Source organism: Dendropsophus ebraccatus, chromosome 7 (genome assembly GCF_027789765.1).
Source record: "Dendropsophus ebraccatus isolate aDenEbr1 chromosome 7, aDenEbr1.pat, whole genome shotgun sequence".
Taxonomy (NCBI): domain Eukaryota; kingdom Metazoa; phylum Chordata; class Amphibia; order Anura; family Hylidae; genus Dendropsophus; species Dendropsophus ebraccatus.
The window spans coordinates 133916815-133942823 of record NC_091460.1 but is presented as its reverse complement, the minus strand read 5'-3'; the positions used below and the strand labels follow the sequence as shown (position 1 = coordinate 133942823).

Sequence of the window (26009 nt, the reverse complement as noted above, 5' to 3'; positions counted from 1 at the left end):
AGCTTGTTATACCCTGAACAGAGGATAATAAGCTGATCGTTAGGGTCTTCAGACCAGCGGGACCCCCACAATCCACAGAACGGGGGACACAATTTCCCCACATGAAAGGTGCACTCGGCCACCTGTGCGGTCACCACTTTATTAATTGCCAGGCAATTGCATCCCTATTCTCAGGATCGGTGGGAGTCCAGGACTCCAGCAATCAGCTTGTTCTCTATTATCCTATGGATAGGGCGATAACAAGCTCATATGGGAATACCCCTATAAGGGAGGTCTAGGGAAAGGTCAGATTTCCTGTCTTTCATATTGACAGGGTACCCTAGCACTTCTTTTTTTAGCTGGTAGGTACATTGCAACTTCAACTTTTGTAGAACTTTTTTACAATTAAATATGGTATTCTCCCTCATCACAGAGCTGATGTGAGACACAGTGATGCTTTCTGCTATGGCAGTGTGTTTTCTCCCAACCAGTAACATTTTAGACACTTGGAATCACCATTGCATGTTGAGGTCCGTCAAAGAGAACCATTGGGGGAGGAAGCAATGCAAGCTATCACAGATCGACGGGGAACAACTTACGGTCCTATTACACAAAGTAATTATCGTCCGTACTTGGCCGATTACCGGCCGATAGTCATTTTGTGTTATAGGTCATGTTTTAAAACAACGATCAGCCAACAGATTGTTGATTTAAAACATGACCTAAAATGCCGATAACAATGGTCTACCGGCCATCGCTTCATCTAATAGGAGTGGTGGCAGCAGACCGCCGCTCTAACCTATGGGCCACCGGACAATCCACCTTACAACAACCCTTTTTTTACATAACCACACTCCTGTTTCAAGACCAGACTAGACCCACATTCAGTGCTGTCATTGCCTTCGCTACCTCAGACAATATAGCGCTTGCACTTTAAAATGGCACCCCTGCATACTGCCCGAATTGAGCAAAAAGAATCATGACAAAGCCGCTAATTCTGTCTACACAATACAGTCTAATCCGTAAGTGTCAAAGATTTGGCTTTGGATATCCAGACATGATGGGATTTCTAGTTTTCCAGGAGCAGGAGGGCAGTGAGTTTGACGCCCCTGGTATAGTCCATCAAAGGGCCCTATTATATTAAACGATTATCGGCCTTACTTGGCCGATTACCAACTGTTCACTCCGATAATCATTTAGTGTAATAGGACGAGCACAATGTTGGCTGATAGTGGACTTTCAACATGTTGGTGTGCAGCGCATCGCTCTGGGTAACAGGAGCGTCGGGAGCAGACCGCTGCTGACCTCAATGGGCCACCCGAATGATCTAAGGATCAGGGGGCTCCTACCGCTGCTCCTCGCTCGCTGTGTGTGCGCATGTAGTGGCAAAGGAAGCGAACGGGGAACAAGGGGAAGTGAGCGCTAAGCTGACAGGCCTGCACTCTCCAGATTATCAGGCGTTTTAATACGACCTTAAGGCCTTCTTATACAGGATGGGAAATATGCAATACAGATCATACATAGATAAAGGTTAACCTCGTATACTAGTCACAGACCTTAGAATTTTAGTGATTGGTCAGTCAACAATGTAATGTCAATTCATCTGGGCATGTTAATGCTGCTACCCAATATTATAAGCAAACCTTACTCTATGTACCCTTACGGTACATTAAAGGGGTTATCCAGCACTACAAAAACATGGCCACTTTCTTCCAGAGACAGCAACACTCTTGTCTCCAGTTTAGGTGCAGGTTTTGTAACTCAGTTCCATTGAAGTGAATGGAGCTTATTCGCAAATCACACCTGAACTGTAGACAAAAGTGGTGCTGTCTCTGGTAGAAAGTGGCCATGTTTTTGTAGCACTGGATAACCCCTTTAACCTTTACTACTTTCTGTGCTACATTTTACCTGTTCTTAAAGGAGAAATCCCATTAACTGTGAAAACGGCAAGCAGGCTTTGGCTGTCCAGGCATGTTGGGAGTTGTCGTTTTGCAACGGCTGGAGAGCCAAGGTTCCCTACCCCTTCAATAGACGAATAGGCTTTGACGACAAAAGACAGGGACTGCTGGAGTTCTGCTTTAATAATTATAACCCTACCATTGATATACGCCTACATGAAACATAGAATGTGTGGATATAATTAGAACAAACGGTGGGTAGACAAAACCATGAAAACAATGAAACTGTCCCATTAACGCTGCATTTCCTTCCTGTGTTGGAACAAGGTATCAGATCATGTGTTTACTAAACTAAGGGGACTAAGGGGACGGCCATCTGACAGCAATTCTCCCCGTATAAGCCCTATATAAGGCTCTAGTACATGGAGCGATGATCGTCCAAATCAGGCTGATTATTGATCTGTGTAATAGAGACAATGATCAGCTGATGACAACAATCATCGGCTAATCGTGTCTTTAGGTCCAGACCTAAAATCAATGGCCCCTGACGGTGCATCGCTACGTGTAATTGTGATACGCATCTGACAGCTAACGATTAAATACATTGCCTCTCCACGCTCCTGGTCTTCTTTAGCCCTCTGCTTTCTCCATGGCGCCACAGCTGCGGCTTCAGAGGGGTCCTGGACAGTGATTGGCTGAGGGGCCTGTAAGCTAAGACAGACCGCTCTGAAGCCACAGCCATGGTGCCAAGGAGGAAGCAGAGGGCAGGAGACGACCGGGAGCATGGAGAAGTAATGTATAACAGTTTAAGGCAAGGACTGCACGGACATCGCTAATGATGTCCATGAAGCCCTTACTAAACAATAATCGAGCCGTATAATAGGCAGATCTAGCAGATCTAGTTTATGAGCATCATCGGCCTGTCTAATAGGACCCTAAGAATGGCGGATGTGTGGCTGACAAATGATGGAAGCAGATAAATAATAGGACTGATCCAGCCCTGTGGTGACTGATCCAGCCCTGTGTCCTTCCCTGAAGAATGGTTGAGCCTTGTAATTGGCTCTTTAAAAGAGCGCCAATATACGACATTGATGCAAAGGGCCCCTAGACATGATGGTCCTTGACACACACACACACAAACCCAATTAATTTGCAGCAAATTAAAGGGGTGCTTCAGAGACAGCAAAATAGTTTTAATACACTGCTGTAACAAAGTTACATTACTTTGTAAAAAAAATTATTTATAATTACTTTGTAAAAAAAAAGGTTGTTTTTTTTAACATACATATTCACTTCTGTTCAGAGGCAGCGGTAAGGGGAGACATGGCCCCCTCTGCTGCAACCGTTTGTATTGGAAACTGCAGGGTTGTCTAAGCCCTGCATTTCCTGATCCCCTGCTCTGATCTGGCGCTGCCAAAGAGGTTCTGTTTCCCTGTGTACTGTGTATTCTTATAGACAGCACCTGGGGGAAGACTGCTTGGTGCGATCACTGTGTCCAGTAGTCTCTGCACAATTAGGGGTGACTGCTGTCACTGTGCTAGAAGCAGAGCGAGCCGTGGCAGCAGTCACTGTTCTCTCTGCAGAAGCTGCTGGACACAGCGACTAAGTAGCGCAGCCCCCCTCCCCCCACATATTATATATAAGAATATACACTACATTGGGGGAACAAGACTCCGCTCTGTATAGCGCTATTTGGCAGCACTAGGTGAATGCAGGCTTATAAAATCCTGCAGTTCCTGATGACACAAACATTAGTGGCAGCAGAGGGGGCCGTATCACCTATTACCACAGTCACCAGTAGCGGATTATAATAGGTCTGTTTCAGGCGGTAGCCTGGGGCCCTGAGCTCCTCGGGGGCCCATGGCCACCCAAAAAGGCTTATACTTTCAGTGGTGTATTGTTTCCTGGCTACAGTTCTGCCATGATTTGCAATAAAATCACAGCAATTTTGCACAAATCAGGGCATCATGACATTATCTATCCTGTACTATGAACAGTACACTAGTGCTGCCATAGTTAGAGTGGGGTTGGGGGGGGGGGGGGCAGGCTTGGTGAACAGTCCAGGGCCTATGGTAAAGTTAATCCGCTCCTGACAGCCACTCAGCGGAAGTGATTATGTACATAAAAAACTATACTTTTTTACATTTACAAGTAATATATTTTCAATAAAGCAGTATATTATAAACAAAATTTTTCATCTCCGGAGTATTCCTTTAACGTCTCCTATTTGAGGCCTGATTTACAGAATATGATTTACTGTAATAAATAATAACCACAGCTGGAGGATATGTGTTCTAGGTGCTGGGTACCAGGAAGGCACTTTGCCCAGCTATGACTCCAAATCACCTGAAAACAATTTAACAGGTCAGATAATTACCAATTCACAACAATATAAGAAATTTAAGGTAGGTTCTACCATAATGTGTTCTGACCCTATTCTTGGTAGTTTATGTAAGGGCACATTTACAAGTTCCGACGTTTACAAGTTCTATTACATGGGCCAATGATCAGCCGAACAAGGCAGCGGAAAAACAAGCAAATGCTCCTTTGTCGGCTAATCAGGTTGTTTTAACCAGTCAAAAAACTCATCGGGCGGCCATGTAGATCATGTAGTCTCATCTGACACAAGAACCATGTGAAAGGTCAATCTACGAGGTCGGCAATTGTTTACAGTGTGACCTGGGCCAGGTAATAAGGCCCAATCTGCATGGTGAATAAACTGTAAGATTTCCTACCCTATAAAAGCCAGCTAAAAGAAAAGTGATAAGATAATTGAACAATAAGTAGAGAGATAAGCCTACAAATCATTGTGAGTGAATGAATTGAAAGCTTTCAAACTATACTGCTATATCACCCCAACAATACAATGTCCAAACACAGATAACATTAATGTTCTAGAACCGGGGTAGGGAACCTTGGCTCTCCAGCTGTTGTAAAACTACAACTCCCATTATGCCTTGACAGCCAAAGCCTTAGTTTTGGCTGTCCATGCATGATGGGAGTTGTAGTTTTGCAACAGCTAGAGAGCCAAGGTTCCCTATCCCTGTTCTAGAAAGTTGAGATTGGAGGCATCTTGCAGACGCCGATTATAACCGAGTGCACTGACTGGAAATGCTTTGAAGCTGCGGCCCTGTAACCTCTGCTGCCGACCTGTATGAGAAAGAAGCCTGAGAGGTCCTCAAGTAATTCAACATGAATGATAACATTTCAGATTAGACGGCCATGTCTGAAGCCAACAAGAAATAGATCCTAAGGGTGTTATTACACGGCCCGATGGGGGCCCGATAATAACTGTAAACGACCGCTGATCTGCTAGATCGGTGCTCGTTTACTGGGCCTATTACACGGCCCGATTATCGTTTAACAAGGGCTGCATGGACATCGTTACCAATGTGCTTGCAGCCCTTGCTTAACTTTATACATTACCTATCCATGGTCCAGGGCTCCTCTTGTGGTCTTCTTCTCCCTGGGTCCCGCGCGCTCCAGCTTCAGAGCGGCCTGTCTGAGCTGACAGGCCGCTCAGCCAATCACCGGCCGCGGTGGTCCCGGCCAGTGATTGGCTGAGCGGCCTGTCTGAGCTGAAGCTGAAGCGCCGGGGAGAAGAGGACCGCAAGAGGAGCCCTGCAGCCTGGATAGGTAATGTAAATCGTCAGCCGCCGGCCACGCACCGCTATTACACGTAGCAATGCGCGGTCGAAATGCTAAATGCTTTGGCTGTCCAGGCATGATGGGAGTTGTAGTTTTGCAACAGCTGGAGAGCCAAGGTTCCCTACCCCTGGTTTATAGTGACAAACCTGATGCTATCCAATGGGAATGAGTAATCGTTCTGCTCATAACTTGTACTTGTTTATGTAATAAACACAAAAATATAAGTGACATTCAACATTCATTGTCATTTGAAGCAAAAATACTAAACTTACTGTAAAAATGTGAACAATTTAAGGATAAATGTCAATGAATAATATTTTAGATGGTGCTTATTACCTATATCACTCAGGGTCTAGATAAAAACAACTCTATAATAGAGAAAGAGTATTTTCTCTTCTTTTTCCCCTTTTGTTTACAATCATTGTATTGTTTATTTCTTGTAAAATTAACAAAATTTGTGAAAGAGAAAACAACTCTATGTTGATAATTACAGATCAGATCCCATCAAAGCTTTCAATGCAATTGACTTGGAATGTAAGGACCACGAGCATCCCCTAAAGCCCCAGTCTTCTATGGCTGCATTACATAGTGCAGTAATGAACGTACAGTATCTACGTATATTATTCTACAACAGACGTGGTATTTTAGTAGAGAAGAGATCCTAAGTGTCAGATTTAGAGTAAAGCTGAACAATGGATTATTTGTAATGGAGATCTGTGATATTTTGCGCTACGTATATAGGTTCCATCATCATGCTGGACCCATGGGCTGGCATTGTCATCACGCGCCTGCATGTCTGTCACAAGACTTGTGTTCTATCAGTTACGTAATGTTCCTAGCCCAGTGATGAAGAAAATAAAATGACGATGAATCAAACCAATATTCTCTGCAACAAATGTAAAGCCATTGGTTTTCTACTGATTCCCTATTACGTCTGTGACTGTAGATTAAAATAAATTAACATAATAACCAATAATCTATTAAGAACAATGCCTGCAGTTGTTTAGGTCAATTTTCTTCTAGTTCAGGGGTAGGGAACCATGGCTCTCCAGCTGTTGCAAAACTACAACTTCCATCATGCCTGGACAGCCAAAGCTTTAGCTTTGGCTGTTCAGGCACGATGGGAGTTGTAGTTTTGTAACAGCTGGAGAGCCAAGGTTCCCTACCCCTGCTATAAGACTACATTCTAACAACGTTAAAACGTTGAACGTTAAAGCTTTGGCTGTCCAGGCATGATGGGAGTTGTAGTTTTGTAACAGCTGGAGAGCCAAGGTTCCCTACCCCTGCTATAAGACTACATTCTAACAACGTTAAAACGTTGAACGTTAAAGCTTTGGCTGTCCAGGCATGATGGGAGTTGTAGTTTTGTAACAGCTGGAGAGCCAAGGTTCCCTACCCCTTGTTCTAGTTAACTGCATTATTATTCTGTAAAGCAGATAAAGCAAAAAGTGACAAAATCTCTTAGTGCATATTTGCAAAATAACCCAATATACCCTTCACTTAATGGAGCTTCACCTGCAGCTTGCTTTGCTTGTGTTGGTCACAGCTGGCTATGAGCAACTTGTGTGATGACAGCCAAGTCGTGAGTACAAGAGCCTTCTGTCAGCAGAGACATTTACCTCTATGACCACACTATATATATATATATATATATATATATATATATATATATATATATATATATATATATATTGGCACCAAAGAGGTTAAAGTGTACTTGCAAGCCATAAAAACAACTAGCTGTCATATAGGCGGAAATTAAATTAAAAAAAAAAAATGTCAATGTGGTAGAATTACTATTTCATGTAATAAAGTATTTACAGGATGCTGCGGAAAGATGAGATGATGTGGAAATGATAAATAGCATGTGATCTGTGGTCATTGCAAGTAAACCCTTCAAGGTAGTCTACATGAAATGGGGTAGGGAACCTTGGCTCTCCAGCTGTTGCAAAACTACAACTCCCATCATGTCTGGACAGCCAAAGCTTTAGCTGTCCAGGCATGATGGGAGTTGTAGTTTTGCAACAGCTGGCGAACCAAGGTTCTCTAACCCTGATTTAGATCCTCCAATTCAGGCACTATTTTGGATGTACATAGGCTTCTTATTGTTGCTGGAATAGATGATGTCTAGTATGTGCGCCAAAACAATATACAGTTGCAGAAAGGATTATTTGCCACTTGCATGCGATGTGCCGCATACTATCTGTATCTATTGTTGCTTACGTAAAAACGATTTGTATCCAAAACAAAATACATTGATACAAGTTGCTTTTACATTCGTATGTACTGGCACTTTTTATGTAACCGGCTTTAATCCTTTAAAATATAACATTTTGTATAGTGATTCCTTGTTGGAGAAGATAAACTCAATGAAAGACCAATTAAAATAGACATATGTTCAGCTCATTGAAACTACCCAGGAGGCCGCAGGACTCCTCTGTCTGGACACCATAGCCCTATGGTGCCTGGCTGGTGTTGTCTTTATGTGTTATCAAGGTTCCACTAAGAGGGAGGGGTTATTCCGTCAGGCATAAAAAGTGAAAGCTATTTATTCAATCACCACTTGTTCTCATTAGCTTTTTATACCTATATATGTATACACTCACACAGTCTGATTCAATGGGGGAATGGGGGGAGTGGGTCAAACTAAACAGAATTCAAAGGGTTGGGGCAGGACTATAGCATCACAGGGGTTAATCTTAGATTAGATAGGCTAGGAAAAGTTTACATACAGGCAAAAAGAAAGCAGACACAGAACTTAAAGAGATAAGGGAGACTCCAGTCATCTGTGTGTTGCCATTTTAGTTGCTGGGAAACAATTTGTTGAAATGACAAGTGTCCTGAATGCAGCAATTACATACAACCCTGTTCTACAATATTATGGCACCCTATAGGGTCAGTTCCCTACTCATTGTCAATTGCAAAAATAGCACCATGGCTGCACACAAGACTTTGCCTGGACATGTTGCTGTTTGACTATATGGATTTTAAGTCCAATACCACATAAAAAATACCGAAAAAAAATAAAATACATGATTATGTGGCCCACAGATCCAGGAGCTCTCAGGATTGAAGGGGGTTATGCAGAGCTACAAAAACATGGCCACTTTCTTCCAGAGACAGCCCCACTCTTGTCTCCAGCTTGGGCGGGTTTTTGCTGCTCAGTTCCATTAAGGTGAATGGAGCCTAATTGCAAACCGCACCTGAACTGGAGACCAGAGCGATGCTGTCTCTGAAAGAAAGTGGCCATGTTTTTGTAGCACTGGATAACCCCTTTAAGACAACCATGTTGCTTTACATGAATATAATTGCCATATTTGTTGGAAGAACATTGATGCTAGTGTGTTTAATAGAAAACCAAGAATACAATAAGTATACATGGCTGGGAAAAGGAAATCACTGGCCTAACAGATAGGTAATAGATATGTAAATATGGCCATCTTAGACAGCAGAGGTTCCGCCATTTACATGTAGGCTCCCATTTGGCACGCATTCTATTATAAAACAATAGTTCTTGCTAAAGTAACATAAAAGCTATCGATGACAAAACAATTGTAGGTTGTAGAATATGAATGAAGAATTCCAAGTTCATAATATTAAATAGACAACTGAATATACAATACTTGGAATAGCCCTTCCCCCAAATGATATTAACCCCATCCTGGGTGTGCTGTCTGCTGCCCATCACATTGGAGACAGTTACCTGTGGTCAGCTACTACTCGTTTGCACAGCTGTGGCAAACTGTTGCTTCCTGTTCTCTTCTTACCTATTAAACATACATACATTGCACTGGCTGCACACTGCCATCTATATATATATATATATATATATATATATATATATATATATATATGAATAGAGAGTAACTAATAACAGCCATGTAACAAACCATGTAACAACACTTAACAGGGTGAGCTGCCAAGCTGGATTATAGACAATGGTTTGCATTATACTGACACCACTGTGCATTGTTTATCTTAATAGCAAACATCCAATACTGTTTCCTATATGGGTAAAATATAGATGTTCAATTGATTGCAATTGGCTATTAAATTAAACAACCACTCACATGGTTGATGGAGGTGTCCTATGCCAAGGCCAAACAGGCATCTATTCCAGAGATCTAGTCTACAGAAAATGGAGTGGTGATCCATATATATTCAGATGAATTAAGAGTTTTTAAAGATTTACTGCAAGTCCCCCCTTATTGTAAGCACAGTTGTGTGTCTCTAGTGCAGGGGTAGGGAACCTGTTTCAAAACTACAACTCCCATCATGCCTGGACAGCCAAAGCTAAAGCTTTTCTATTGAAGCCAAACGTCATGAGATCAGGGGCAGGGAACCTTGGCTCTCCAGCTGTTGCAAAACTACAACTCCCATCACGCCTGGACAGCCAAAGCTAAAGCTTTTCCATTAAAGCCACAAGTCACTAGATCAGGGGTAGAGAACCTTGGCTCTTGAGCTGTTGCAAAACTACAACTCCCACCATGCATGGACAGCCAAAGCTAACGCTTTGGCTGTCCAAGCATGATGGGAGTTGTAGTTTTGCAACAGCTGGAGAGCCAAGATTCCCTACCCCTGATCTAGTGAATACACATCCAGATTAAGAAATGTGCTTGCTCTTCATGTGCCTGGGTGGTATACCACAGATCTGACCCTAGAAAGTTAAAATGTAGGTGTAGAAGGGAACATGCATGGCCCAATGGTCTGCCCTCTGCTCTGTGCCCATGTATCCATAAACCCTCTATCTGCCCAGGTGTGGGTAACACAATGATTTACCTTTATCCTCCTTACTAGAATATTTATAGTACAATTGTCCTCCACTTCATTACAGTGGTAGTGTGTAGACTGGTTCTAAGTATCTACAAACTACTGTTTATAAATAAGTAAACTAACAAATACATAAATAAATGAATGTATCCATTCACTCTGCATAAATACAGGCACCCATAGAAGAAGCATGAGAGTGACATAGGATATGAAGACCATACAGTGGTAGTGTATAGACTAATTCTAAGTATCTACAAACCACTGTATAGCTAATGTTTATAAATGAGTAAACAAATAAATAAATAAATACATAAACAAATAAATAAATGTATCCATTCACTCTGCATAAATACAGGCACCCATAGAAGAAGCATGAGAGTGACATAGAATATGAAGACCATACAGTGGTAGTGTATAGACTAATTCTAAGTATCTACAAACCACTGTATAGCTAATGTTTGTAAATGAGTAAACAAATAAATAAATAAATAAACAAACAAATAAATAAATGTATCCATTCACTCTGCATAAATACAGGCACCCATAGAAGAAGCATGAGAGTGACATAGAATATGAAGACCAAACACACATCATACCAACCTTTACTATTACTATTAGTTGTCCACCCTAGTGGAAGTAAACACGACCCCCTCCCCATGAGCCCCCCAGGTGCCCCCCACTTGTAGTTACCTCATGGCTGTTACTGTTAGGGGTGATCTCAGTCTCATTCACCAGAGAAGACTTGATGTCTGCCAGGTCCCCTTCCTCCTCCGGATGGCTGATCTCAGCATAGATCTTCTCCTTTTGGGGATCCCCTTCATCCTTGAATGGGATCATCTCATCGGTGGCGCACAGCTCGGGGTCCCCACCACCCCCATTGCCCCCCCCTGCTCCAGAGAGCTGAGGCATGGCTGAAACAGGAGAAGACAACCACTTCTGTGCCCCGGAGGATCAGAAATCACACAAGAAAATGCCCAATCTCCCCCAACCTGATGAGACCCAGAAAGCTCCTGTATCCAAGAGGAGGAAGAGGAGGCGAAGAGGAAGAGTACTCCCCAGAAGTTCTCCCCGACTCTCCAGGCTTCACCTGGGCTCTGCCACCCTGAGAACCTGGAGGCTTCTGCGCTCACGATCCAAACTTTCTTCTCCTTTGTCGTCGGCGTCACATGGAAGAGCAGACAAAAGTTTTGTTGTGACTGTGAGTAAGATCGCGGTGAGTGTGAGATCGCGGTGAGTGTGAGTAAGAGATCGGTGACTCAGGGGAGGAGGATGTCTGAGAAGTTACTTCCAGCCTCTTAGGATAGATCTCCAGTGCCTGCTGTCACCCCCCAACAAAATCCCCAGGTTACTCCATCACGTTGTCCAGCTCCTCTCCAGCTTCACGTCCTGCTCTATAGCTCTGGGTGGGATTGTGTTCTCCCTGTGTGTTTGTGTAATGTAACTTTAACATCCCCCCTCCTCCTGTGCCCCCCCTCCTCCCCCCCCCCCCCCTCACCCGCTCCCTCTCTGTCTGCTGCTGTAGGGGAGGAGGAGGAGGCGGTGGAAAGAGATGAAAGGGAAGCCGCCGCTGTGATTGACAGCTCGCTGATAGAGGAGGGAAACAGACACACACCAGCTCAGCAAATGAAGGGGCAGGAGGGGACAAGATCACACGAGGGAGGGGGAGATGGGAACAACACAGGCCAGAATGAAATACTCCTAATAACTGCAATTAAGGCAAACACAGGAGAAAGATCTAATAAGTGGGGCAGGTGGACATGCCCCCCCCCCCCAATCCAGGCAGGACCCCCTCTTCTAAATATCAGGACTCAACACACACATTATATATATATATATATATATATATATATATATATATATATATATATATATATATATATATATATATATTCTCAGTGGAATAGATGTATAAAGAACTCCATATTTATTATATATTATATATATTATATATATTATATTTACATGTATATATACTTTCACTGTGTAATATATGTATATAGAACTTCATATTAATTATATATATATATACACTTGTATATATACTTTCTCTGTGTAATATATGTATATAGAACTCCATATTTTATTTATATATATATATATATGTATATATATATATATATATATATATATATATATATATATATTCTCTGTGTAATATATGTATATAGAACTCCACATTATATATAAAGATATATGGAGTTTTATACACATATATTACACAGAGAAAGTATATATATATATATATATATATATATATATATATATATATATATATAAAATGGAGTTCTATATAGATGTATTAGACAGAGAAAGTATCCTTCATTATGTATGTATATGTGATGGGGCAGGCAGCAGGGGGGCTCCCTAATACTCGGATGCTGGGTGAGTATAAGCTGAGATCAAACAGAACTAACACCCTATAGATCCCATTTGAATGATGAAGGATATAGAAGAGGATCTCAGCAGTTTTTATTAGGCAGAGAGGACGCGGAGAAGCATGCTGCTAAATCTCTCAGCTCCTAGAAGGAGAAGGCCAGCTCACATCTGGAGGTGAGTACGTCTCTTTCAGCCCCATGCTGCCACCAAGTGCCCCTTCAACCCTGGACTTACTGGCACTTATTGCCCCTCTCAGCTGCACCATGCAAAAAAAGTGCACTTCATGCTAACTGCAGATCTTATACATGAAAAAATCTATAGAACATGGTTGTTTAGTTGCAACAATCTGGGGAGTCATCGATCAGATCGTCTGCAGATCCAGTGATCACCTAGTGATCTTCTCTGGTGTTATCATGCAGTATAGAAAGTGACAAGATAGGGGCAGCCAGTTGTTTGGAAGTTGGTGACACATTAGCACAGAATCACACATTTTGCCTGTGTAAATCCTATTTCCCCCCTCATGCTAATTGCTTGGATTTACATACTAATTTTTAGAGCACCTTTTCCCTGCCCAGTCTCCTCTGCAGGGGGGGGGGGGGGGGGGGGGGGAGAGGGCAAGAAAGACTCAAGGATGAGAACTGGGAGAAAGCTGACTGTATGCTAAAGCTTCACTATCTGCAAGATACAGCCAGAAGACCAAGTATATATGTGTGTTTGGATAGATAGATAGATAGATAGATAGATAGATAGATAGATAGGAGATAGCTAGATAGATAGATAGATAGATAGATAGATAGATAGATAGATAGATAGATAGGAGATAGATAGATAGATAGATAGATAGATAGATAGATAGATAGATAGATAGGAGATAGATAGATAGACAGACAGACAGACAGACAGATAGATAGATAGATAGATAGATAGATAGGAGATAGATAGATAGATAGATAGATGATAGATAGATAGATAGATAGATAGATAGATAGATAGATGATAGATAGATAGATAGATAGATAGATAGATGATAGATAGATAGATAGATAGATAGATAGATAGATAGATAGATGATAGATAGATAGATAGATAGATAATAGATAGATAGGAGATAGATAGATAGATAATAGATAGATAGAAGATATATATTACACATGCCAAATAGAGACAATAGAACAGATAACAGAGATAGAAAATATTAGATATTATATAGCAAAAGCCTTTTTAATTTGTATTTTACCCAATGTATATTGTAGATAATGATAGTATCCCCATCACCTAAGGACTCTTCTTCCTGTTACAGTCTGCTCTCTGATCTAGGATATGTCTGTTCAAATTTTAGTTGTAGTATTTATTTGATTTTACTGCATTGTTTTGCTTAGTCCTGGGGGGAAAAAAACATTTCCAATGAAGGCTGTGGATCTCAGAACTTGAAGAATTGAGTTAGCTGTTAAGGCTTTTCTACTGTACACTGTTGATGTGTGTGTGTGTATATATATATATATATATATATATATATATATATATATATATATATATATACCATAAACAAATCAAATCAAGTTAAAAAATGCCAGCTGTTTTGCACCCATTTTCACAGTAAGTTCAGTGTGACTCACAATGAGGTATCATTCATGACTCATGGAGAGTTTAACAAATAGACATGTCCCCTTCACTTGTCTCCTCTCCACCCTGATTCTTGTAGATTGTAAGCTCACATGGGCAGGACTGTCTTCTATTGTATCTTGTTACTGTTACATTTGTAATGCTTTTTATACAATGACTGTTCTTTTGTATCACAATGTAAGCTCTGGTGGGCATGAGGCTGTGTACCAATCTGGTATATATATATATATATATATATATATATATATATATATATATATATATATATATGTTATTTGTACCTTGGAATTAATGGTGCTGTATAATAATAATAATAATAATAATAATAATATTTGAACAGCATCACAGAAAATATTCTCGCTATGTAAACTAATAATAGTAGAATTGTAAAGTGCTGCGGAATCTGTTGGCGCTATATAAATTCAAAAAATATTATAGAATTTTTTTTATAGTCATATGTTTTCCCAATTATTTTTTTTGGTTGGATTGGGTAAAAAAATCATTATCACTATGTCCAGCTTGAAATGTGCTTTGTGGACTAATGAATTTCAGATTTGTTTTCTTTCTTTAAGTAGAAAGGAAGTTGTAAGACTGCAGGCTGTTTATTCTAGACTGAGCAGAGGGCTGGAAGCTTCATTAGAAGAGATGCTATGTGCTGCAGCCTCCCCTATCTCCTGACTCTTTCATGTGGGTAGCACAGTTATCCCACTCCCATTTTTTCCCTCATCTTTAGTTTTTTTTTTTCCTTCTATAACATACAAAAAGGGTAAAATGATTTATGTCTTGTATATGAGCTCAGGAAACCTCACCAGCACGCCAGCTTTAACTGTAGACAACACAAACCTGCAGGAATATTTGGGGGAGGAGGAGATTACAGTGATAAGGGGGAGTAGGAAAGGATGCTGATTATTATGAGAGCAGGAAAGGAAAAAGCTGGAGGGAAACAGACATCAAAATACTTTTTTTTTTTTCTAAACCCGCTTCCTTTTAAATCACATCTGCGTTTGAGCCAGATCTGTAAGAAAATGAATGTGTGGCTAATAAATGAGAGACATCACAATAGACACACAATAGTACAAGCTATCCCAAAACTCGTGTTGTTTTTGTACGCGTAAATAAATCTAAATTATTATTATTTTTTATTATTGTTATTATTATTATTTTGTGTTGTGTTGTAATAGTCAATGAAACAGTAAGTCCTGTGCATCTAAATAAAACAATTTATTATAGACAATAGTTGACTACTCTACTTATTAGGAAACAAATAATAATAATAATAATAATAATAATAATAATAATAATAATAATAATAATAAAAACAGTGGCTATATCAAATAATTCCTTTTCATCATGCATGTAATGTGGGCAATGGATTCATAGTGGTTGAATCCTTATGTAGGCCTAGAAAAACATGAAGAAAATCAGTGGAGTGTAGTATAGATTTTATTATAATTTGTAATTATTATGAGAATATGACCATAGAGATGCAATCATTTATAATAAAAAAAATAGTTGTGGATTTTGTGAATTTATTTTGCTGTAAAATGACACATTGTGTTAGTAAACAACATCTTAATCTGTCACCTGTGTTTTAATTTGGCGGAATCTGGCAGGAAAAGTTAACGTTATGAAAACTATTTTAAAAAAATTATTTTAGAATAATTGTAAACGCTCAACAAATTTTGCATGAAAAAGCATCAAATGTAGCTGTAATAAGATTTATATACAGCTGCAGGGTGTAAGGTGTAACTCAGAAACAATTCAGTCCTTCTCCAATACTAACATTTTTCTCACTGGCTTTAAAGTAGAACAACTAAAAAGAAAAAAAAATATTTACATGCAGATGAAGTTCTTTAGAAAAACAATTATAAAAAAAAATTATGTTTTTAAAAATTACCCCCCTGGCCTTAATATTTAAGAAAAATTGTTATCAGGTTAATATACCAGCCATTGATCAAACTTACTTTTTACAATAAAATGTATAAGAAGAAGGAATATGTAAGTATATAAGATGTATTTATAATAATACAAATTATTTGAGTAAATGGAACTTTTCATGTTTCCTTCCTAAATATCCAGGGTATAGTCTCATGCAGTAGCCACTGGGCAGGGTAGACATGGCTGCAATATGTCTGAGCATGTACTGTTTGGCACAGTGTTTCTAATTGACAGCCATAACGTTTTCTAGTAAAACTGTTGCAAAATTGTGCAGCTATTAAAGGGGTACTCTGGAGAATTTTTATATATAGACCTGTAAATGACTTTCATTTAAAAATCTGAAGTCTTCCAGTACTTATCAATGGCTGTAAGGGCCCTACGGAGCCGAGGCAGATTCGGCTGATTATCGCTCCGTGTAATAGAGACAAGGATCAGCCAATGACAATGATCATCGGTGATCGCGTCAAATGGTCTGACACCAAAATCATGTGTAATAGTGATGCACGGCCAGCGACTAATGATTGGATAAACTGTTATTCATTACTTGTCCATGATCCTGGTATCCTCCTGCCCTCTGCTTCTTCCCCGCTGCCAATCAGCCAATCGCTGGCCGTGGAGGTCCCTTGTTCTACAGCTAAAGGATCTGGGCCCATTGAAGTCATTGGGTCGACCACGAAGTCTACTGTGTACAAATGTATATTAAAGCGAAATGTCAGGCCATCTATCCAGCAGCTAAAGCCTGGCCAAAATTCTCACACCAGCAAATGACTGAAGAGGAAAAGAACAGAATGATTGAAGAAGAAAAGAATCATGGTGTTGTAAATGCCAAGTCGAAGTCCAGGCCTCAATCAAATGAAATGCTGTGATGGAACCATAAGAGAGATGTACATAAACCAATGCCGACAAACCACAATGAACCCAAGCAACGTTGTAAAGAAAAGTGGGACAACATTTCTCCAGAACAATGTGCCACCAATATAGAACTGACCCGGTCTATTCCCGGGCACTGGCCCGACCTTAAGCACTGGGGGCAGCCCACCTGCCCCAGTGTGACCATCTCCCCTCTGTGACACAGCTCCATTGATCAGGGGCGGATTAACTTTACTAAAGGCCCTGGGCTCCAAGCTTGGGCCCCCCCAACCCACTGTAACTATGGCGGCACTAAATTAAGTCTTGAAGGACCTTATCATGTGATAATGATGTCACCACAGGTCCCTTACAGGCTGCACTATGAAGGAAAATCTGTATAGTGCAGCCTGTGAAGGACCTGTGGTGACATCATTGTCACATGATAAGGTCCCTCAATATATTCTCTAATGTTACTGCATTGTCTCCTGGCTGCAGTTTTGCCCTGATTTGTGCAAAATTGGGGTAAGAACAGTGATTTTTATGCAAATCATGGCTCTACTGTAGTCTGGAGATAATACACCACTGAAAGTATAAGTCTGTTTGGAGGGCCATGGGCCCCTCAGGAGCTCAGGCCCCCGGGCTACCACCTGAAACGGACCTGTTATACTGCCATTGATTCTAATGCAGCCATATCACAGAGGGGAGGGGCAGACAGGGCCGGTGCCTGGGAATAGACTGGTATCCTGCGCCTGGAACCGGGATGTGGTTCGTAAAAATGACCGTGGCACCAGCATCCCCGCTCCGGTGCCAGTCTATTCATATAAAACGTACAGAAATTGTGTGGTTCACCCTTTGTTTAATAGAACCGAGGTCAACAGTAAAAATCCCTATACCTCTAGGGAAAATTGTAGTTCAAAGTTAAAAAACTAGGATACCAATTCTCAAGGTTCTAAGGATATTAGCAGTCCAAGAATATTAAAATAATGTTGATGTAAAGTATTATTTTACTTCTTTCATATTCTTGGACTGCTAATATCCTTACAACCTTGAGGATTGGTATCTTAGATTTTTAACTATTCATGTAAAAACCTTAAAGCTATGTATCTGATTGTACATTCACTTTAAGACCTTCTGTAGCACCAGATGTTTTTTGCATTATGTCATAATATGTAAAACCATAGAATAATGGTTAGGGTTAAGCGGACCTGTCAAAATGTTCAGGTACTGCCAGGGCCATTCCTAATAATGAGGAGGGCGAGAAGGAGGGACGGAGGGGCGGTGCAAGCCTAGGGTACAGATACTCTAGGCCATGCCAATTTGACAAAGTGCTGCAAGTTTAACAGTTGTTTTTTAGGACAATAACTGCATCACCTGCCGAACGGACCCCAAGACAGATCTTGGATTAAAAGCAGCTATCCGAAGGTACAAGTGGTTTGGGGGGGACAGATTGTGGGTACAGAGTCGCTTTAAGTCTCCAGGAAGGGGGATGATTCAACATATATTTTACCTAACTAGATAACCCCTTTACAAATGTCCTACTATTCTGCAGTTGTAGAGTCTCTGCAACTCCTATACGTAACCGGTTGTTCTGCTGCTAGATACAAAAGTATGTTGTTTCTTCCATCTCTTTAGTGTTAGAGATAGCAGCAGGAAGAAAAGGACAGCAAATTAGAGAGTGGAAAGGAGGGAAAACATCCAAGAGGGAAACATATGCTGCCATGTACAGAAAAATAAAAAAATAAACAATGGCGCTACATGTGTGCATAAACTGTGCAAATGCACGATCACCTGGACGGGTTGTACATGGTTAGGTACAACTGTAATGTGCTCAGGTAGGTATAGATCAAAGGGCTGCTGCCGAACACCTCCTGATTGCCTTTTAGGGGTCACCAGCATGAAATACCAATATGTTGCAAGAAGAAGAGTTGTGAATCTTGGCACCAATCCCATGTAAACCGACACAGTGTCTCTGAAAGTAGTTATAACTTTTTTTTTAAAACTCAAGGTAACCGCTCAAGGCCCTATTATACCAAGCAATTATCGTCTGTAATTGGCTAATTATCAGCTGTTATGGCCGATAATCGCTTGGTGTAATAGTTCCTATTAAAAGGCAACAATCAGCTGACATGCACGATGTTGGCTGTTCCTTGTCTATCAACGTGTTTAAAGATTTGTGAACGATAACTGCGGTCTGCCTGGCCATCGCTCTGTGTAATAGGAGCGCTAGCAGCAGACCACCACTATCTCCTACAGGCAACCCGGACGATCTAGATCATTCAGGGAGCCCCTCCCGCACCTTCCCGTGGCCCCCCCACCTCTGACTCGCTCGCTGTTGGTGCGTGTAATAGCGCGGGCAGCAAGCAAGAAACGAGGAGCAAGCGAGCGCTGATCTGACAGGTCAGCCCGTGTAATAGGGGCTTCAGTGTAGGTTCACACAGCGTTTTTGCAGTCCTTTTAACGGATCAGTTTTTAAATGGCCACTTTAATATATACAAAAATGTAGTCAACCACGTTTTTGTGTATGCTTAAAAAAAAGAAAAGAAAGAAAAGTATCCATTTTGATCCCTTTTTTTAATTTTTTTTTTAGAATGGAAGCCAATGGAAAAAAATCTAAATGGATTACACACGTATACGTTAAACAGACTGCAAAAATGCAGTGTGAACCCAGCCTTACATAAAAATTAATGTTAGAGGTGTCCATAGTCTGAATAAGATGTCTAACCATTCCATCAATATGATACAAGATTTAGCATCTTTGGTTTTCAGACTTCTGTTTTCCTGTTTTTGATGGGGTCCTGGAAGTCAGATTGGTCCTCATATTGCAAGCAAAACCAGGACTGGATTGAAAACACAGAAAGGATCTGTTCACACACTGTTGAAATTTAGTGGATGGCCGTCATTTAATGACAAATAATGTCCGTTATTTCATAACAACGTCCGAGGTTTTCAAATAACGCCATTTATTTGCCAATAAATGACGGCCATCCGCTATATTTCAACAGTGTGTGAACAGAGCCTTTCTGTGTTTTCAATCCACTCCTGGTTTTGGTTGCAATATGAGGACCAAAATGCTGAGCAAACTGTGTGTGAACATAGCCTCAGTCAGACTGATAAATCTGGGCCATTATGTTTATAGCAGGTGATACATTCACAGTGGTAAATTGTTAACCGAGTGTATAATGAATCTTGTAAACTATTGTAGTAGACAGTGATACATTATAAAAACTAGACTCAAGAAGGTAATAAAGTTGTGTTCATACACCTGCTGCAGTGTGCGTCTCTTTACTATCTATAAAGTAACCATTGCGGGTATGTAGCTTACCTGAATTGTAAGAATTTTTTTAATATAAAAAGGTACAAAGGTGTCTACAGCCTTTGTCTATGTTCACACAACGTCTTTAAGGGTACAAACCCACTTGACGTATTTGCTGCGTGAATCAGTCTTAAAAATAAGCAAGCAAAACGCAGGTTGGCTTTATACAATTGTTCTGCGTTAAAATACGCAATTGCGTATTTTTGAAGCGTGAAGCTTGTTGTTAGCAAAGCATCAGTTGTTAACAACCTGTGTGAAAAACGCATGTAGCTTCACGCTTCAAAAATACGCAATTGCGTATTTTAACGCAGAACAATTGTATAAAGCCAACCTGCGTTTTGCCTGCTTATTTTTAAGACTGATTCACGCAGCAAATACGTCAAGTGGGTTTGTACCCTTAAACTCCGTTTAAAATGAAGTCCGTTATTTTGAGTCTAAAATAACGGACGTCATTTAGCAGCCTGGCCTCACCTTAGTGCAATGGCTGGTGTTTGTACATCATTCTAGTTTGGGGTTACTGATTCTGCTGTCAGCTATTATTATTATTAGTAGTATTTTCTAAACAACAAGAACGCTCTAAATATTTAACGGACGTCATTTAGCTGTCTGGCCTTCCCTTAGTGCAATGACGGCTGTTTGTACATTATTCTAGTTTGGTTGCTAATTGCCCTTTGGATGCAGCTTAATTGAAAAGTCCATTGAATTTAGTAAAAATGGAGAAAGAACGTTGAAAAAAGAAAAACTGTGTGTGAACAACTATTAAAAAACGTCCACTGTTTGCAAAAGACGTCCTAAAATAATGATCATTTTTTTGACGTCCGCGGCAAAAACTTCTGTTATTCAATGCATTGTGTGCATTGGACGTCCATCTTCCCATTGACTTCAATGCATTGCCATTGCAGTCAGACGCCTTTTCTCTATGTTTGATGTTGTGTGAACATAGCCTAAAACAATGGTTTTATGTAAGGCAGCACGCCTATTTAATACCTGTAGAACACACTGCTTAGAATTATTATAAAAGGACATTTACATCCAGGTGTACATTGGCTCCCAGTCAATAAAAAGGAATAAAATACATATAAGTAGTGTAAAGCAGAGGTGGGCAACCTTTTTCCTGTCAAGGGCCTAGTGTTGTAGTTAACCCTCATAATGCCCCAGTATTTTATTCAACCCCCATTATGCTCTCAGTATTATAGTTAACCCCCATGATGCTCCTACTATTGTAGTTAACCACCATGATGCCCCTTTTATTGTAGTTAAAGCCCCATAATGCTCCTAGTATTGCAGTTAACCATGATGCCCCTAGTATCGTAGTTAACCCCCATGATGCCCCGAGTATTGAAGTTATCCCTCCAATATTGCCCATAGCATTGTAGTCAACCCTCATGATGTTGCTAGTATTGTAGTTAAACCCCCATGATTCCCCCTAGTATTGTAGTTAAAACCCATAGTGCCCTTAAAATTATAGTTAACTCTCCATGATGCCCCTAGTATGTAGTTAACCCCCATGATGCTTCTTGTATCCCCATGATGCTCCTAGTATTGTAGTTAACCACCATGATGCTTCTAGTATTGTAGTTAACCACCATGATGCTTCTAGTATTGTAGTTAACCACCATGATGCTTCTAGTATTGTAGTTAACTCCCCATGATGCTCCTAGTATTGTAGTTAACTCCCCATGATGCTCCTAGTATTGTAGTCAACCCTCATGATGCCCCTCATATTGTAGTTAACCCCCATAGTGCCCTTAAAATTGTAGTTAACTCCCCATGATGCTGCTAGTATTGTAGTTAACCCCCATGATGCTGCTAGTATTGTAGTTAACCCCCATGATGCTCCTAGTACTGAAGGAATAGTGGTGTAAAGAAGCACGACAAAACATGGGTAAGTAATATTATTTGTGACACTTGTGATAATAACATTTTTATTGTGACATAACCCAGTGTGGGTATTACACTGTAAGGCTGGGTTCACACTACGTATATTCCAGTCAGTATTGTGGTCCTCATATTGCAACCAAAACCAGAAGTGGATTGAAAACACAGAAAGGCTCTGTTCACACAATGTTGAAATTGAGTGGATGGCCGCCATTTAATGGCAAATATTTGCTGTTAATTAAAGGGGTACTCCAGGCAAGGGGTACTCCAGGCCTTTACTGTAATTAAAGGGGTACTCCAGGCAAGGGTCTTTTTTGATTTATGCCCGGGGATGGGTTGTTTAAAAATAATGACGCACACTTACCTTCATAGCTCCTGTGCCGCCAATATCGTAACGCTCCCTCCCGTTGTTCGTCCACTTCCAGGACCTTTTGTCAAGACATTGTAGGCCCGTCCAGCCAATCCGCGGCTGCACCAGTGTCCCGCCTCAGTCACGGATTGGCTGAGTACAACTTTAAATAATTTATTAAAGGTGATCATGTGTAGTCTATGTGAGATTGATAGTTTTCTCTTAAGAAACCTACATTATGCACTTAATCAATTTCTCCAATAAAACGTATAGGCAAAGAAAATCCTCACAATTGACTACGCTAAGCAATCAATTTGGAACATTGAGCTACTTTTAGTGATCAAAGGAAATAGTCACCAATTTTTTGACCACTTCACATGACGTATATGGCCAGCTGTGGAAGGAAGTCAAGAAATGGTCAATAGGTCTTATCCAACTCCTGCATTTATAAACCTGGTCCATAAATCTCTAAGGATATTATCTTTCCTCTCCAAGAACACTTGTTAAGGGTACCGGATCACCAGCGGATTTTACAAATTTGCAGTAAAATCCGCTGCAGATCCCTTGTCTGTTATTTTGAATGCGAAGACATAATCGCAGCGGGATGGACATCCCGTTCGACTATATAAATGCTGTCCCGTTAAACTCCCGCCAGCTGTAGCATACCTTACCTACTCCATGCTCCCACTTGCTTTAGGGGCTCCCGGCGTCTGGACGTTCCGTTCAGCTAATCAGTGGCTGTGGCGGAGCAGGATGTCAACTCTGCTGCGATGTCTTCTCATTTAAAATAACTGATCATCAAGGAATCATCAGCGGATTTCGTTGCGAATTTGCAGCGTAAAATCCACTGCAGATCCGTTACGTGTGAAGCTACCCTTAAAGGAAAAGTCCGTCCAGACAAATTTTTTTTAGCAAGTGCTGGGGAGGTGGAGGATAAAAGAAATAAACTGCTCCAGTGCTGTTGGTCGCATATAGAGATGATCGAACATCGGGAAACCTTAGGTTCTATCAAACTCGAACCTTGTCGAACCTTCCGCATTTGATTCCCGATGCCTTCCTGGTACGTGGGGAGGGAGGAGACAGCCCGAGTACTGCCTGGAATTCTGGATACAGCCTATTAACTAGGCTGTATCCCGGAATTCCAGGCAGTGCCCGGGCTGTCTCCTCCTTCCCCACAGACCAGGAAGGCATCGGGAATCAAATGCGGAAGGTTCAATAAAGTTCGAGTTCGATAGAACCTAAGATTTCCCGATGTTCGATCATCCCTAGATGCATACCGCAGCTCCAGTCCCTTGCCTCTTCCTGGCCTGAGCAGGGACCCTGGTTGTGACACTCAGCCAGTCAGTGGCCGTAGTAGGGTCTCACGTTGGCTGAGCGGATCGCTAACATCATGACCCAGTTCCCACTCAGACCAGGAAGTGGCCGAGGACCCGGGGAAGGGAGCGGTGGTATGCGGCCACCAGCGCTGGAGCGGGGAGGTAACAGCACGTTATTTCTTTTATCCTCCCCCTCCCCAGCACTTGGTAAAAAAATGGGTCTGGCTGAACTTCTCCTTTAAAGGAGAAGTCCTGCGGAAATTTTTATTAAAGTATTGTATTGCCACCCCCCCAAAGTTATACAAATCACAAATATACACTTATTACGGGAAATGCTTATGAAGTGCTTTTTTCCCTGTACTTACTACTGCATCAAGGCTTCACTTCCTGGATAACATGGTGATGTCACTTCCTGGATAACATGGTGATGTCACTTCCTGGATAACATGGTGATGTCACTTCTTGGATAACATGGTGATGTCACTTCCTGGATAACATGGTGATGTCACTTCCTGGATAACATGGTGATGTCACTTCTTGGATAACATGGTGATGTCACTTCCTGGATAACATGGTGATGTCACTTCTTGGATAACATGGTGATGTCACTTCGTGGATAACATGGTGATGTCAGGACCCGACTCCCAGAGCTGTGCGGGCTGTGGCTGCTGGAGAGGATGATGGCAGGGGGACACTGAGGGGCACAGGGCACTGGAGGGACACTAAAGGCCCTATTCCACAGAACGATTATCGGCCATATTTGGCCGATAATCGCCCCGTTGAATAGGAGGCAACGATCAGCCGACATCGTTCATGTCGGCTGATTGTTGAAGTCATTTGTCTTTCAACATGTTGAAAGACAAACGACTTATACAGTAATGATCTGCTGCCGTCGCTCCAAGGAATAAGCACTGCGGAATCTGTTGGCGCTATAAAAATAAAATAATTATTATTATTGTATCCTATGGGCTGCCCGGACGATCAGCAATCACCCGGGCAGCCCCCCGCAGCTCCCCCCGGCCCTCCCCGGACTCACCTCGTTCCTCGGGGAACGAGGAGCAAACCAGCTTGTTTGTTCCTCACTGTTGGCCTGTGTAATAGGGCCTTTAGCATCCCCCTGCCATCATCCTCTCCAGCAGCCACAGCCGCACAGCTCTGGGAGTCGGGTCGTGACATCACCATTTTATCCAGGAAGTGACATCACCATGTTATCCAGGAAGTGACATCACCATGTTATCCAGGAAATGAATGAGGCCTTGATACAGTAGTAACTGCAGGGGAAAAAGCACTTTATAAGCATTTCCTGTAATAAGTGTATATTGGTAATCTGTATAACTTTTGGAGGGCAACAAAATACTTTAATAAAATTTTTTGCCGGACTTCTCCTTTACTATCACCTTGTTTCATACATTTTAACACCTTACATCTTGTCAAGAGGCCTGCTACCTCATTTGAGATTCCGCGTGAAGAAGTGTATTGAACAATATTCTTTAGGCTCCCTTTCCCTCCGTTTAAAAAGTCATTAAAACTGTAACATAATGCAAGTTGTAGCATCATCTAATATCAGCTAGTCCTTCCCAGCCAGCTGGATTCACTTAAAGGCTGCATATCTGCAACCTGGTATGAATATACTAAGTCTCCTAGGAATAGAGATCCTGCCCTTTATTCTGTGATGTTACCAGGAAGATCCTATATGGTTATCTATTCAGCAGTAATGCAAATGAATACAGTGGTGTCTTGGATTACGAGCATAATTCGTTCCGGGACCGTGCTTGTAATCCAAATCCACTCTTATACCAAAGCAAATTTTCCCATAAGAAATCATTGATATGCAGACAATTGGTTCCACACCCCAAAAATAATGATTTTATATTCTAAATAATATGTAAAACTAATGAAACAAACATTTAAAAACAGCAGAATCTGTGATATTATAAGTTACTGTACAGTATAACAATCAGCATGTGGTGTATAATGTATAGTAAGGGAATAAACCTGGAAAACAGCCGCAGTTTGTAGATACAGGATGGAACTGCAGATCCCCATAATGCAGTAGCGTAGTACAACAGGCT

The 26009-nt window shown here is 41.2% G+C and overlaps 2 protein-coding genes across 9 annotated transcripts in view; one reads left to right on the top strand and one right to left on the bottom strand.

Moving 5' to 3' along the window:
* The window catches only part of LEF1 (lymphoid enhancer binding factor 1), a 104924-nt gene extending 93210 nt beyond the window's left edge, over nucleotides 1–11714 (bottom strand). For all 5 annotated transcript variants that reach the window (XM_069978530.1, XM_069978529.1, XM_069978533.1 and 2 more), the window contains exon 1: nucleotides 10986–11714. In XM_069978530.1, the coding sequence (XP_069834631.1) occupies nucleotides 10986–11204 (219 nt within the window). In that variant the 5' untranslated portion in view covers nucleotides 11205–11714. The remainder of the gene's footprint in view (nucleotides 1–10985) is intronic.
* RPL34 (ribosomal protein L34) overlaps nucleotides 1–26009 on the top strand; it is a 463668-nt gene that overhangs the window by 259194 nt on the left and 178465 nt on the right. The window lies entirely within an intron of this gene.